This window comes from Leuciscus leuciscus (genome assembly GCF_965113295.1).
Source record: "Leuciscus leuciscus genome assembly, chromosome: 9".
Lineage (NCBI taxonomy): Eukaryota > Metazoa > Chordata > Actinopteri > Cypriniformes > Leuciscidae > Leuciscus > Leuciscus leuciscus.
In genome coordinates, this window is record NC_138733.1 from 7,353,967 (window position 1) to 7,370,229 (window position 16,263).

The 16,263-nt window shown below is 40.0% G+C and overlaps 1 protein-coding gene across 2 annotated transcripts in view; it reads left to right on the forward strand.

Annotated features, from left to right (window-relative positions):
* Positions 1-16,263, forward strand: part of LOC309506314 (uncharacterized protein) — a 101,609-nt gene that overhangs the window by 522 nt on the left and 84,824 nt on the right. Inside the window, exon 2 of one of the 2 annotated variants that reach the window (XM_082180128.1) lies at positions 13,004-13,251. The exons of the other annotated variant lie outside the window; for it this stretch is intronic. Coding sequence (XP_082036254.1) covers positions 13,167-13,251 — 85 coding nt within the window. The 5' untranslated portion in view covers positions 13,004-13,166. The remainder of the gene's footprint in view (positions 1-13,003; positions 13,252-16,263) is intronic. 2 annotated transcript variants of the gene reach the window in all.

Below are 16,263 nucleotides of genomic sequence, written 5' to 3' on the forward strand. Positions count from 1 at the left end.
AAACCAAATAACATATAATTTACTAGAGGCTCTGACATAATGCTAATTGTTGCAATACAGTCTTTTTATTTATAGACTAAGTATTTAAATATAATTTTTAATTATTTTTTCAAATTGTTTTGAATGAAGGATTCAATGACTCACTCCCTTGTTCCACTACTGGGTGTATCAGCGTTTTTGAACGAATCTCATGAATTAACTATTTTCTAAGGATTGATGAGAATTGGGCATGACGACAACAACAACAAAAAAGAAAACTTGAACTGGAAATTAGCAAATTAAGAGTCTAACAAACAAAATGACAGAGCCATAACGTTTAACTGAGCTGCTAAAAATCATCTTTATCTCTTTCAATAGTCCCTGTTTTCACCTCATTCATTATAGTAATGTCTGAGATCTTCTGTAAATTGGCACATCAAGCACGTCATTAGTGTCAGACAAACTACAGGATCATCACTTTATGTGATAATCATCTATCGATGTGTGTTTTATGTTATGAACGTACATGACTAAAAATACTATTCAAAGCTATTGAAACCACACCTGCAAACTCTCTTTCTGACACTGAAATAGACCATTCACGTGATTAGTGCAGATCTAAGGAGTTTTTATAGAGTACATGAGTATGAACAGGGCTGGAAATGGCTAAGATTCACTGGGGGGATTTAAAAAAAAAAAAGAAGCCTTTTCAGATGTACTTAAAAATGAAATATTATACAATCTATAATAGCATTAAACAGACCAATTCCATGTTTCCTCCAAACAATATTTTCTTAATTATCAAGACAGGCACATGAAGGTCAATGAACAACATTTATTAATTGTGTGTGGCACAAACACGTTTATTCAACAGAATCTCTGCTTGGAGAAAATTACCTGTTTGATTTTGGCCAAATTAAAGATACATTGTCCTGGAATCTGCATATGTGGTGCATGCAGAATTGAACAGGTCACAGAAACCTTTTAAAATGCCCTTATTATGCTATTTTAAAGTTTCCTAATGTTGTTTTGGAGTCTCCTACAACAGGTTTACATGCATCAAAGGTAAAAAATAAAAAATAAAACCTTTAATTTCCTCATAATATACATTTGCACATCACCACATTTTCAATGATTCTCAAACAACTCGTCAAATGAACCAATCTCTCTAAATCCCTCCTTTCCGCGAGCTACTCTGCTCTAATTGGCCAGACAGCCCAGTCTGTTGTGATTGGTTTACCGCGTACAGCGTGCGTTTCGAAAACAAAAACGCCCATTGCGTTAACAACGTCAGCTCTGCTTGTCCCAAGGCTTCCTATACCGTTAACTAAAGACAGTAACGAACAGTGACGTCAATTTTACTATATCAATGCGAGCGCAAGTCCGATGATGAAACACTGGAAGAACTAGTTATTCAACCCAAACCTCCATCGCAAGGATGACTCGAGCAGGACGTTTCTCAGTGATACTACTCCGTTTGAGGTACATTATGAGATGTTGCAACTGTAATTCCTCACCATCAGCATTAACAAATGCATGTCTATCAATAAACCAATTAATTTACTTATTTTACTTTATTTTACAATAAACGATTGTATATTGCAGTGGACACGTGGAAACTGTATCAATAACAGTGCATGTATGTAATGTATACATTAGCCGAGTTCTAGCGTGAATGACTGATGTAACATAAACGTTGGTAAAACAAATCTTGCTCCATGATTAATCTTTCCTCAAAGTAATGAGAATGGCAGACAATCTGCATTAATAGACACAGTTATAGGTAATCGTGGCCCACAACTGATTAGCAGAAGTATTTCAGTAACACAGGGATAACGTGAGTTAGCCTGTTAGCAGGAGACCCAAGTTACACAATATAAAATTCAAAACTAAGTATTTTGAACTCCATCTGCCAAGAGCAAGTAGTTTGCATATACACTAACTTTGAGATTTGAGAAGCAGTCGTCAGTTAAATAAAGGGAACACTGCAAAAGTTTAGGATTATACTGCTGTGATATCGTGGTAAAGATGAATTTTAACCGCTGATTCTTCACACGCTCGTCCTTGGGCAGTGAAAAAAAAGTGGCTTTACCTTCACATTGTAGAGCACAACGTCTTTTCGACAAGACACTATCCAGTATCCACACGAATCAGCTGCAGGTTTGTGGTTCAAGTTTTCCCTGGTGTCTGCGCGCAATAAGTGGGCGGACAATATGCTAATGTTTCGTCTTGACGTCACGACGAACCGGTTTATGACTCTTATTGATTAATTTCATTGACTTAGAGTCGACTCTTACTTTTGAAAGACAATAACTTTATATACGGTGCACTTTCAGATTTAAAACTTTTCAGGATGTTTTCATTCACTTAGAGCTATGTTGCACACTACATGAAAGGTCATTTTCGAAAATCTATAATAGGGGCCCTTTAAATACATTTGTCCTCGGGTTAAAGAAAACTGAGGAATATTTTGGATGGCAGCCTCTCAGTTTAGTACTTAAAATCTACAATTATTAAACATTTAAAGGTGAATCCAGTTTTAACCCATTTAATCCCAAATTTTTCCCAGAGATGAAATTTATGAGTTTGTGTGGTATTTGCAAGTATATTAAACAATCAATGTCAATAATGTAAAAAAATATTTGAAAAGTCCATGAAAATAAGAGTTTTATCTCTGGTCACAATTGTGACCGGTGGTAGAACACAGGGAGTCTAAGTCTATGGGGTATATAATAAATAAAAAATCTCCAGAAATTAGTTTGAAGACAGAATTAAATTGTTGAAGTGATTTATTCGATTAACAAATAGTTAAACATTGTCTGGCCCAGTTTAAAAAATGACAAAATAGCAATCCTATGCAGCAACATGGCACAAATATTTAAATTAAATTATGATGAAATAATAAATTATAGGAAATTGCTTAGAATGCAATCATTATAAATGATGCAAAATACTTAAAATTACAAAATGAAAAGAAAAAAACGTACAGAAATTAAATAAATAAATTAAAATAAACAAATTAAAATAAACAAATGATTAAAAATTAGCCTATGGTAGGAAACATGTAACAATGCCAAGGAACATGTAACAATTCATGAATAACAGGAAAGCATCACAAAAATTATCAATCAACAGTCACAACTAGGCATGTGCCGGTATCACATTTTCATGCTGCGATTAATTGAGTGATCTTTTATCACGGTATACGGTATTATCACGGTATTTGAATTGCACATGAGAAACAGATGGATTTGGGGGGGATGTAAAAAATAAAATAAAACTTGCATCACAAGGTGTAATTGTGATTGTCAAAACATTTGGTAACTAAACTGAATTTTATTAAGTTTAGTGACAACATGTTACAATGATTACATGGTACAATGACTGGTAGGCTACTGTTTGTATTGCTTAACACAAATTTAACGATTTCAATTCAATACTTGGGATTTGATTTAAATCTTGATTCAATATTGACTTATTTTGGATAAATATTAGGAAGGCTACAGTAGATAGCCCACTTTATTTTTTTCTCATGAAAAAAAATATCTCACATAATGCTATGTAACCATATAGAACCCTATCAGCTGGTATTTTTAAAGGTTACAAATAACGAATTAAATCAAATATAATGTGGTTTTCATTATAATAACAATTATGTAATGACACAAGTAAAAATATAATAAATATGTAAAGTGCAGTGCACATATTCAGCAAAATACTCCTCTTTATCTATATGTTTTAGTCATCTAACATGCTGCTGGTCATTAAATAGTTTAAATGTAACTTTCTGTGACGCAATTGTTCTACTGTTTCATATCAAAAGTAACCTGCTCTGTCTTGTTTGACGGTCTTCGTGTCCTCTTTGCTCCGCGATTTTTCTCTGCGTGAGAAAACGGATGTGTGGCGTGACGCGTGAGCGTATGAGGAGTCTCGCGCTGAATGCGTCGAGTTGGCAGCTCTGCTTTTAGAAGCGGGATGGATCCGGATAGATCGGCGGCGGCGTTCCTCCTTCCGCCATGCTGCTTCTCCATGTGAGGACTGTTTACATTAGACTAGAAGTGCGCACCGGCCGCATGCTTATACACGTGGCGATTGTTTACATCAGAATGCGCACGTGTTTCGCGCAGTTTGTTTAAGCGGTTGATGGAAAATAAGCTAATGCGCGTTCTAAAAATCTAAATTCGGATCTATTATTTTTCACGGTATTTTGAAGTGCCCGCGATAACAATATCGTGCATATTCATTACCGCGATTTATCGCATTACCGAATACCGGCACATGTCTAGTCACAACTGTGTGCTGGTGTGGAACTCATTATATATCACCTTCCTAAAGAAATAACAGTGGAATTTTTTTTTTTTTTTTAAATCACAACTGTGTCCTGCCTACCTGTGTTTATCAGCCAGTGGGCAACACCATCAAACCTGGGTATATCAGTCACAGCAGCTGACATTGAGGATGGCCTCCCTTGTCCTTTTGGTGCAGTACCAAATATTTTCAGGAGACTTTGGGCAACTACTTGCTGAAATCCAAGGAGATCATAGTCACAATTCATGACATCTCTGTGGAACAGCCAACTGTTGACCACAGCACTGTGTAGAGTCCAGGCATGTCATGCTTGAAGTTGCATCCACCTGGAACACCAGCTTGTTCAGCCAAACCCATCACTACACTGGGCCCATGACCTAACCCAGTCTCTGGAAGACAGAGCATATCCAGCTCCAGCAGCCATATCACCCTGTAGTCCAAGAGTGGTCTCCCACTGAAGCTAAGCAGGGCTGAGGCTGGTTAGTACCTGGATGGGAGGCCTCCTGAGAAAACCAGGAGTTGGTGCTGGAAGAGGTGTTAGTGAGGCCAGCAGGGAGCGCTCACCCTGTGGTCTGTGTCGGTCCTAACACCCCAGTGTAGTGATCGGGGACACTACTGGCAAAGAGGACCGTCCTTCGGGTGAGAATAACGGTGCTCAGAGAGTCACTCTGGGGTCATTAAAAATCCCAGAATGTCCTTCGAAAAACAGTAGGGGTTTAACCACGGCATCTTGGCCAAATTTACCCCTTGGCCTCTGTCCATCATGGCCTTCTAATCATCCCCATATACTGACTGGCTTCATCACTGTCTCCTCTCCACCAGTAAGCTGGTGTGTGGTGGGCGTTCTGGTCCAATATGGCTGCCGTCGCATCATCCAAGTGGATGCTGCACATTGGTGGTGGTTGAGGAGATTCCCCCTTCCATATGTGAAGCGCTTTAAGTACCCAAGCGCTTTATAAATGTAACTAATTATTAATTATTATTATTATTATTAAGTAAATCCAAAACTTGACTTAAAGTCAGTCTGAAAGAGAGTTCATAAAAATAACACAGAATTACATATGGGGAACATAGACTCCCTGTGTTCTACCACCGGTCACTATTGTAACCGTCTTCATTTATCTGCAGTTTCACAACAGAATAAAGCATGTATTAATTTAATTTCAATGTGTATGTATAGGTAACCCTTTCATGATGATATGTGCAAAAAATGTATAAGCTATTCAAAAAGGAACTTAGTATTCTTACCTGTCCTTTCTGAGCTTTTATGTCATCCTTTCGTTAAGACGACAGTACCAAGAAATAAATGTGTGTGGTCACATAACCAAACAAACTAATCATGTTAGACCTACCATAAACTCTTATAGACATCTTACATTTTCATTATATATGAATATGTACTTCATAATATGAGTTACTTTTTAATTTCACACTAAAATATGCAAAGAAAAATTGTGGTCACAATTGTGACCAGTGGGATTAAATGGGTTAAGGGAAGGGAAGCTGATTTGCATTCTAAAATATAAAACGGGTTTTATAAATACCGAGGTCCCAAAAGTGATCTTGCTAGGGGGGTTCTGGGGCATCCCCCACGAGAAAATTTAGATTTTACTGATCTTGACGTGCATTTTAAAGGGATGCTTCACCTCTGGAAAGATGAATGTGTATTTAAAATGGGTCATTTATGTAGAAGAAATGTGAAATTATTTTTGGATTTGGAGCTTTCTAGACTGAGAAAATTTATTTTTGGCTTATGTGGATGAAAGACAACAACTCCCAGAATGCACTTGCTTCGCTGGGCCTCTTTGTCTTTTGGAAGCCTCCTCCTCAGCAGCCCAAGTCTGCGCCGCCGGTCACCCAGCCTAAGATTGTGTTGGACCCCGAGCCGCGTAAGCCATCCTAGCTAGGGGGAGAAAAAGAGAGATTTCGAGTCCCGCCAAGGCCGGACCGATCTCTCTAAAATCCCTCAGACATTCCCCAGTTCCCTCTCAGGCGGTTGGAAATGTAAAATCAGCAGCAAATGAGTCTGCCACGCAGCACACTCGCCTGCAACCAAACGCCGTTTTTACGGCGACACAAATAAAACAAGAAAAGAGCTCTTTTACCCATGTGTCATATGTAGGTCATGTGCCCGCTATAAAGTTCGCACACCTGCACATAAGCACTGTCCCCACAGTTACCAATTCGCCACCACAGTCTGCGAATTTAACGAATGTAGAAGGCGTGCCCACCACAAGGCCCGCGCCACAACACTCAAACACTGTACATGCAGTCTCAAACACAGTCTCAAGCCCCCCGGCAACTCATGCTGCTCATGTAGTTCAGGTGCCCATCATAATGTGCGCGCCCCTACACACAAGCACTTCCAACATGGTGTCATCTTTTTCCCCTATCAGGGAAAAGAGGGTAATGAACATAGACCGTGTGCCCACTGCTATGAACGCACCGCTATATGTGAAAACCCACATTATAGACACTATAGAGGGCTCTGTGCATGAGCACCGTTCACACGGGCGGGGAAACAGTAAACAGTCAGTTGGCCGGGCCCTTATCTCACAGCGACCCGGACACTGTACTCCTACAACCCCTAGCTATGGGGCCCAAAGCCTGGGAGGCTATCCCCGAAATATCGACTTGGGTGTTGAACACAATAAAACAAGGTTACTCACTCCAGTTTGCTCGCAGACCTCCGTGCTTTCAGGCCAGGGTCGAGACAATGGCCTATGTTCTCCGTACTGAAGTATCAAAACTGTTGAGAAAAGGGGCTGTCGAAACAGTTCCTATGTCACAGAGCGAGTCGGGCTTTTACAGCCACTACTTCCTCGTCCCCAAAAAGGATGGCGGTCTCAGACCCATCCTAGATCTCAGACCCCTGAAAAAAACGCTTATAACGCGCCTGTTCAGGTTGTTGACAACCAAACAAATTCTCGCGCATATTCGCCCGGGGGATTGGTTTTTCTCAGTAGATCTGATGGACGCCTATTTTCACATTCAAATAGCGCCCCGTCACAGACCCTTCCTGAGGTTCGCATTCGAAGGACAGGCTTATCAGTACACAGTATTACCCTTCGGCCTGTCTCTAGCGCCCCGTACCTTCACGAAGTGAGACAGCGGGGAGTGCGAGTGGTGAACTACCTCGACGATTGGCTCATCATAGCCCAATCGGAGGAGTTGATAACTCACAGAGCCTGGCTCCTTGACCACTTAGAATGCCTGGGCCTCAGGATAAATTTTTCCAGGAGCATACTATCTCCTAGCCGAAAAATCTCCTTTCTGGGTATAGAAATAGACTCGGGTCGCATGAGAGGCGCGCGCGCTGTCTGTCCCGATGCCTAGCGTCATCTTTCAAGACGGGCGCTCGCGCTCCCCTCAAGAAATTCCAGAAGATTCTGGGTCTCATGGCTTCGGCATCACCAGTACTCCCACTTACGAATCAGGGCGAGTCACGCCCTAACTCCCTGGAAAGCGACCGACTGGTATCAGTCTGGCGTGAGCTTGGGTGTGATCTTGAGGAGGAACACAATCTCGACAGATGCCTCCAGCGTAGGCTGGGGGGCCCTTTACGAGAGCAGGCACGTCTCTGGTCTATGGTCAGACCCAGAGAAGCGCCTACAGATAAACTGTCTAGAGATGAAGGCGGTAGCCTTAGCCTTAAAAGCCTTTCTCCCATACTTAAAAGACCACCATGTCCTGGTCCGGACGGACAACAGGGCAGTGGTGTCGTACATAGATAGATAGATAGATAGATGCCTTTATTCATCCCCAGGGTGGTTATCCCCACATAAAGCGCCAGGGTGGTATCAAGTCACGCAATCTGCACTGCATGGCCGATAATCTCATTCTCTGGTCCCAGCGCAACCTGCGCCTGCTAAAAGCGACGCACGTACCAGGCGTTCTGAACCAGGGTGCGGATATGTTATCCAGACGCACCGTTCTCCCATGAGAATGGTCTCTTCACCCAAAATCGGTTCAGCTGCTATGGGATGTCTTCGGCAGGGCGGAGGTCGATCTCTTCGCCTCAGAAGACAACGCTCACTGCCCAATATTTTTTACAAAGAACAGGGACACGCTCACCCACGACTGGCCGAGCCGCCCTCTGTATGTATTCCCTCTTGTCACGATGCTACTGCAGGTCATCGAAAGGATCAGGGAATACAGGTGTGCAGTGCTGTTAGTAGCCCCCCTCTGGAAAACCCAGTGTTGGTACCCAGAGCTCTTACAGATGCTGGAAACAGCCCCTTGGCCGATTCCCCTGAGGAGAGACCTCATCACACAGGCGAGGGGAACGATTTCGCACCCCTGTCCAGATTTATGGGCCCTCCATGCATGACCCCTCAACGGGTACCCGGGCATCTCCCGGATAAGGTGCTAAAGACCATTTTAGAGGCGAGAGCGCCCTCAACGAGGCGCTTGTATGCTCAGAAATGGGTGGTGTTTGCTGGCTGGTGCGCTGCACAAAACGTAGACCCTCAGACATGTGAAGTACCAAGTGTGCTCACATTTTTGCAAGGGCTGCTGGATGCGGGACGCATCAAAGTCTACACGCTCAAAGTCTATGTGGCGCCCATAACAGCATTTCACACTCCGATAGCCAACAAACCGCTAGGAAGAAACAAACTCATTGCGCGTTTTCTCAAGGGCGCTAGGAGGTTGAACCCTCCGCCTCCCCCGTCTGTGCCTATCTGGGACCTCTCTAAGGGTCTGGAAGCCATGAAAGGTCCCTCATTCAAGCCGCTTCTGTCAGTAGACCTGAAGTCGCTCTCGCTCTCGCTCAAAACTGCTTTTCTGCTGGTGCTCGCCTCAGTCAAGCGGGTAGGTGACCTACAAGCGCTATCCATTAGCGTTTCCTGCCTGGAATTCGGGCCAAACGACTCTAAGGTCGTCCTTAAACCGAGGCACTGTTATGTCCCTAATGTGCTCTCCACTCCATTTAGAGCACAGGTCATTTCCCTGGCGGCTCTCTCCTCGCCAGATGATGAGAGTGATGCGCATTTACTCTGCCCGGTAAGGGCTCTCAGAATTTATCTGGAGCGCTCTGCCCCGTTTAGGCAGTCAGAGCAGCTCTTCATATGCTTTGGCGGTGACACTAAAGTTTTGGCTGCTACAAAGCAAAGGCTGTCACTAGGGATGCACCGATTGGGAAATTCTGGGCCGATACCGATACCGATGTTTAACATAACAACTTGGCCGATGGCCGATGCCGATGTTTTTTCTTTTTGTTATTTATTCCTTCTTTTGTGCCACGGAAACATACAAGTCTTTCGGCTCTTGATCACACTATCCTAGAATGAGCACAAACTCAATCAGACCAATTTATGAAACAAAAACAACCTTTAATGTCACTTTCTGGTTGACATTAGTTATAACCTCTGAATGAAAAAGTTCTTTTTCAGTGGTTATGAGGAGCAATATGAGAGAGAAATTTGGTAATCATTGTCTGACCTAGTGTTGTCACGGTACCAAAATTTCAGTATTCGGTACCGATACCAGTGAAAATCCACGGTTCTCGGTACCAATTTCGGTACCAAAGCTTAATTTAGATTAAATTTACATAATTATATTAAAGTGTATATCACAAAGATGGAAACTGTAGTATTAAAAACACTTTACAATAAGATTCCATTTGTTAGATAACATTAGATAAAATGACCTAACAAAAAAAAACAATAGTTATATACTGTCGCAATTATTCTCCTTTAGGGCTTAATTTAAAAATACATTTTTAAAATCAAAAGTTAACATTATTTCTGTTAACATTATTTAATGCACAATGAATGAAGTGAACAAACATGACCAATCAAGTGTTTTGTATTAAATAACATTCACAAACATTAATTAATGTTGTAAAAATATATTGTTCACTCAATGTGTTATGTTAGATAACGCATTAAGTGATGTTAATGAATGGTATCTTATTGTAGCATTACCAAACTATACAGGAGATAAAATATGTTTTATTTGACTTGACTATACTTTTATTTAATCCAAAACTGTATTCATATTTAACTTTAAAAGGGCTTTTTAAACCTGCTAAGAGTTATCCAGCCAAGAATAAGACTAGAACTGCTTTTCTGACGGACTGATATTAATGACGGCTTTTTATTTCTCATCTCCATAAATATATCTAGTAGTAAAGCTAATGCAAGGGCTAGAAATCAATTAATAGGCCTATGTCACACTTCCTCGTCGTCATGGAGAGCGCAGTTTGCACAAGCGTTTGTACTCCCGTGGCTTCTGTCGTTGCTATACATCCATGAACGCACATGGAAAAGCGAGCGCGCCACTTCTATTATGAGCGTGCTTGCCGCGCGCCATTTGAAATAACGCGCAACTTTGAAACTGACGCCCATGTGACATCAGCGAATGTCATTTTTATTTCCCGATGGCCGATGGCAGTTAATGAGGCAAATATCGCCCGTTACCGATGTTCAGCCGATGCATCGGTGCATCCCTAGCTGTCACGCTGGATAGTAGATGCTATTGCGCTAGCTTACAAATCTAAGGGCCTTCCTTGCCCCTTGGAGTCAGAGCTCACTCCACGAGAGGTATGGCCTCTTCGTGGGCCTGGTCCAGTGGAATACCCATTGAGGACATTTGTGCGGCGACTGGCTGGGCCTCGCCGTCCACATTTGTGAAGTTCTATAACTTGGAGGTACCCGCTTTACAGGCTAAGGTTCTCTCAGTATAAAAGTGTTAAGCACCCCCACAAAATCGTAGGGTTCATACACACTTGGCGCTGCTTTAGCTGGCCACTATGTACCCCTTATACCATGAACTAAGGTTCCTAGTTATCCAATATTTAAGCCCGTTTTCACTGGCTTATATTAGGATTATGCTTCACTGTGATTCATACATATGCTTGGTCACGGTAGAGCGAAGTTAGCACGCACAGTGTTTTGTGCAGCCGCAATGCGATTTAAATGTGTAACTCAGTATTGTCGAGAAAAGGAGGTTTTCCCATAGCGTAAGCTAGCCTTACGCAATACTCGTTCCCTCATCTCAGGGAACTGAGGTTACGTTAGTAACCAAGTAGTTCTGGCTACAATATTTTTCCGCAAGATGCATGCAGTTTTGTTTATTAACATCATAGTGTACATTTTAAGTGGATTTCTGTCACCTTGTTAGATTTCTGATAAGTTTAGATATTAAAGGTACAATATGTAAGAATTTTGCATTAAAATATCCCAAAATCTCAAGGCCAGTGTTATATATTTTGTTAAGTTGATTACTTACAATATCCCAAATGTTTCCAACTATTTTTAAATCGTGAGAAAATTGCGATTTTAACCAAGGAAACGGGGCGTTAGAACAGGGGGGAGCTGGGAGTCGCCAGTCAATTGCGTCATATCCGCGTTACCCTCGGTTTCCGCTCGTACTGCGTGGAGTCCTGTACAAATGCGAAAGTTGTAGTTGTAGCGTCTATCAAGCTACAAACTTTAGCTTGTTTCTTGCAGTCGTTATGGGACACAATTATTCTTTACCGATTGCAGCTGGTTCTGTCGACAAAGCATGCTTAATTTTATATTTTCCAAATGTAGCATTCGGTAATAGTTATGTTTATGTAAGGAAAGTATTATTGCTTTAGATTTGTGTTTAGTTTATTGACATTGTTTATCACGTCTGGTGTTTATGGCCATGTAAATAAACATAGCATGTGTTATACATAAAGATTAATCAGTATTTTGGCAAATGATGTGGGCATGTTCGAATGTACTTTTACAACAATTGTTTAGAACATGTAAAACTGCGCAGCGTTATCACAACAATGAATTCAACAAATACAGTAACATCTATGAAGTATTAAACCTTACTTTTCTTGCGGTTAATTCATTTTAATGAAATAAAAGTGTGATGAGGTTTAAGAGTCAGGAAGGAAGAAGACAGGGGTCGGTGTGACTGGGACTCATACTTTATTAAAATAAAGCAAAACAAACAAAAGCCGCGCACAACGCGCATTCACTGTGGCAACCGCGACGGGACAAAACAGTTCAAAAATGAGAGCTCGGATCCACCGGTTTTCTTCCTCTTCGTCCAATTTTCTCTCCAGTCTCTCTCTCGTTCCAGCGCGGCTTATAAGCGGTCTCTCCACGCCGATCACTGCAATAAGACACCGGTGTGCATTTGCACTTGACCTACTTGCTCGTCTCTTTTCTCTCCCATCACAGACCGCGCTGAACCACGCCCCCCTCGCCACAAAAAGTATGTCATTAAACGCAACATTTATAAAAATAGAACTTAGCCTCATCCATGAACATGATTTTTCGATTCCCGTCTGACTGATTTACATCCACGGTGGAGTTTAAAACGACAGTTCCCATCATTCCACGCTCCTTCACATCGTCATCAAGCTACGCCGTTGTTGTTGTTTGGAATGTAGCGCCCTCTAGCGGCAAAAATTCTTGCATATTGTACCTTTAATTGAATAATGTAATGTCTTGGTTACTAACGTAACCTTGGTTCTCTGAGATAACAGGAATTAATATTGTGTCTTTCTAGATGCTATGAGGAAAACTAATTTTTCTCTGGTTATTTAAGCCTTTTATTAAATTAACGCAGTGCTGAGAATTGCACGAACCAATCAAGGCGCATCCTGAACCGAGCGCAGAGCCTGCCAAAGGGGAGCTTGTCTCGCCATAGGACGGGAAAAGGGACCATATGTGTTTTCTGTTAAAGTAATCCAGTATAATTTCTTTTTAAAATCTTTTGTTTTTTCTAGATCTGGTCCTGTGGGCATCAGTATCACACAGTGATCACAGTTCACACCTGCAGTGAAGCCCCTCCCACAACAATCCACCAATAAATACTGTAATATTACCATCATCCTACAAGAGAAGGACAAACTCCAGGAGTAGCAGCTGAAATCTGTGTGACTGTTAAAGATGGAGTTTATTAAAGAGGAGATTGAAGACATGAGGGATCCAGAACCATCCAGAATAAAACATGAAGATACTGAGGAACAAATAGGTTGGTGTCCATTCTTGATTCTTCATTGTTGTATGCTTTGGTGGCTATGAAATAATAAGTAGTATATTGATGATAAATGATGTAGAATTTCTAAATTATCCTAAACTTGTATATAGCATATTCAAATTAATGAGAATTATATAACAAACTTTCAACATCAAAGATCTGATACTTTATACTAAAAAGTATAACCTACTCTCTTGGTTTCTGTTTGTGTTCACTTGAATTTTCCTTGAAATTATCCTCCTTAAACTGATTATAACTACTTGATATGTTCATTTTAGATCAGATGAAAATACCAGAGCTAAGAGAAGAACTGAATGAAGTAAAGAAACACTGTGACTTCAAAACTCAAGGATCAAAAGCCAAAAAGATCCACTCCTGCTCTCAGTGTGGAAAGAGTTTCAGTCAAAAAGGAGACCTTAACAGACACATAAGAATTCACACTGGAGAGAAACCGTATCCATGCACTCAGTGTGGAAAGAGTTTCACATCTTCATCCTTACTCAAAATTCATCTGCGTATTCACTCTGGAGAAAAACCATTTAACTGTGATCAGTGTGGTAAAGAGTTTATTTTGTCATCACATCTAAAAGATCATCTGAAAGTTCATTCAGATGAGAGGCCTCATGTGTGTTCTCTCTGTGGAAAGAGTTTTTCAAGGCTGAACAATTTTAAACGGCACCAGAAAACACATAATGAAGTGAGAGATCATGTGTGTTGTGATTGTGGGAAGAGCTTTACTACATCTAGTCATCTGAAACAGCACCAAAGAATTCATACTGCAGAAAGACCTTACAAGTGCTCATATTGTGATAAGACTTTCACTCATTCTGGAAACCTGAAATCACACGAGCGAGTTCATACTGGAGAGAAGCCATATCACTGTAATCAGTGTGGAGAGAGTTTTAGACATTTATCAAGCCTTCATGCTCATATGAAAAACTGTTGCAAGTGATCAACATTTGTTTTCATATCAAATACAATTCAGGTAAATTCCGCAAGATAAAATATGGAGATTGTCTATTCGGTGTCATTTGATAAAAAGAATGGAAGACTAGAAAGATTTAAGAGTTGAAGTATTTTTTATTTATTTTTTTGCAAAATCTGTCTATCTTGAATTAGATATATTAATGTCATACTTATTTACTAAGTTTACTATATTGTCTTCTGATAGTACATGCAATTATGAGAAATAAACTGAAAAAACATCTCTTCTTGACAAAAAGCCTTTAACTGAGATTGTTTAAACTGAAAACAAGTGTAGTATGTGTTTGTGGAAAGAGTTTTTCACTGCTGGATTCTAAACAGCAGCAGAAAATACAGACCATGAGAGAAATCATGTGTGTTTTGAACACAGCCGGACTCTCCATTGGTCTAGACTGACTCTGTCCGGTAGGGGCTTCACTTTTACCTGTTTGCATTTGTTTGATTTGTTCATTTATATGTCAGTCAGAAATCATTAACCGCATTTCCACTGTACAGACCATATGGTCCGTGTACTTTTTCGTTCATTCATTATTCTATTTCGGAATGAAAGATGAAATTTAAAAAAGGGTGCAGCTTGGTTTTTTGTTTAAAAGAAAAAAAGCAGAAATGACTGTATTTTTTTTTCCAAATGTATTATTGTTATCAAATAATAGTATTAGAAAATTGGACGACATTTCCGATCGGTTTTTAATTTGTAATATTTATTTGTACGTTTATTGTATTTCATTTGACTGATCGCATCTTTACCCGGAAGTAAATTACACCGTCGTGCGAAGTCATAGATATATACACTGGCTACGGCAGTTCATTGGAACGAATTGCCTTATATAGCCTATAAATAAATAAATGAGCAAAACTTCGCCACTAAATATTTAATAGCCTATTCCATTATTTTAATGATCACAATTTAAGTTTTAATTTGATTAAACTGAACACGCGCAACATTCAGCATTCAATTAAATATTCTATATATAGAGAATATATAGAGATGTATTATTAATAATAATGTTATTTCAACATAATATCTCGTTATTTCGACATAATATGGCATGCGTGCAACAAGCAAGATGTGCATTTGTAAATCCGGTGACGTGTGCATTGATTTTTATTTATAAACTAGTTTTTTTCTGACAGTGTCGACTCGGCTGCAAAGATGAAGTTGACGATCGTCACATAGTGAACGCGCCTATAGAGAGAAATGCACATAATGGATTACATAATCAGAGAGTAGCCTTTTTCTTTTCGTTTTGAATTATTTCGTTTAAAGACATTTTAAGCTTTGTGTATTTGATGTATTTCTCATGTCTGTGTGAGGCATACACTGAGTTTTGTTAAGTTAGGATGAGATGTGCTCCAGTTAACGTGCAATGCAAGAGCCCGCGCGGGCGCCTCCATGATTATATTGTCTGTTATATTTGCTTAAATCCAGGCAATTGGTTGATGAAAAATGTATTAAAATTAAGATACAGTTTATACAAAACAAAATTCACTTCAAAGAAAGGTTTTCTACAAAACAAAACTTAATGAAGTGGTCAAAATCATGTCTGACCCGCTCCATGTCTCTCGATATATTGTGCGTCCTATCTTACTCGTGCTGTTCACTTTTCATAAATCAACATACATGGAAAAAAAATAACATTATAATATTTGAACAAATATGAAACTAAATGCGCTTATTTAATGGCTAGTAACAGTATAGGCCTACAGACTCTCTATCTGTACAAATTGCTGCACATTCATTTAATTCTGAATTTTGCATACACAAGTTGAAAGGCATTTGTTCAAGTTCAGGATAATTGTGCGTACATTTATTAATCATTATGATACTAAAATCATAACAAAGTAGGCTATGCTATGTACAAAAAAATCAGATGAGCCCAGAATATGAATGAAACGTTCCAAACTGTAGCCAAGGCTAGTGTATGCCTATGACTTCGCACGACGGTGTAATTTACTTCCGGGTAAAGATAGGATCAGTCAAATGAAATACAATAAACGTACAAATAAATATTACAAATTAAA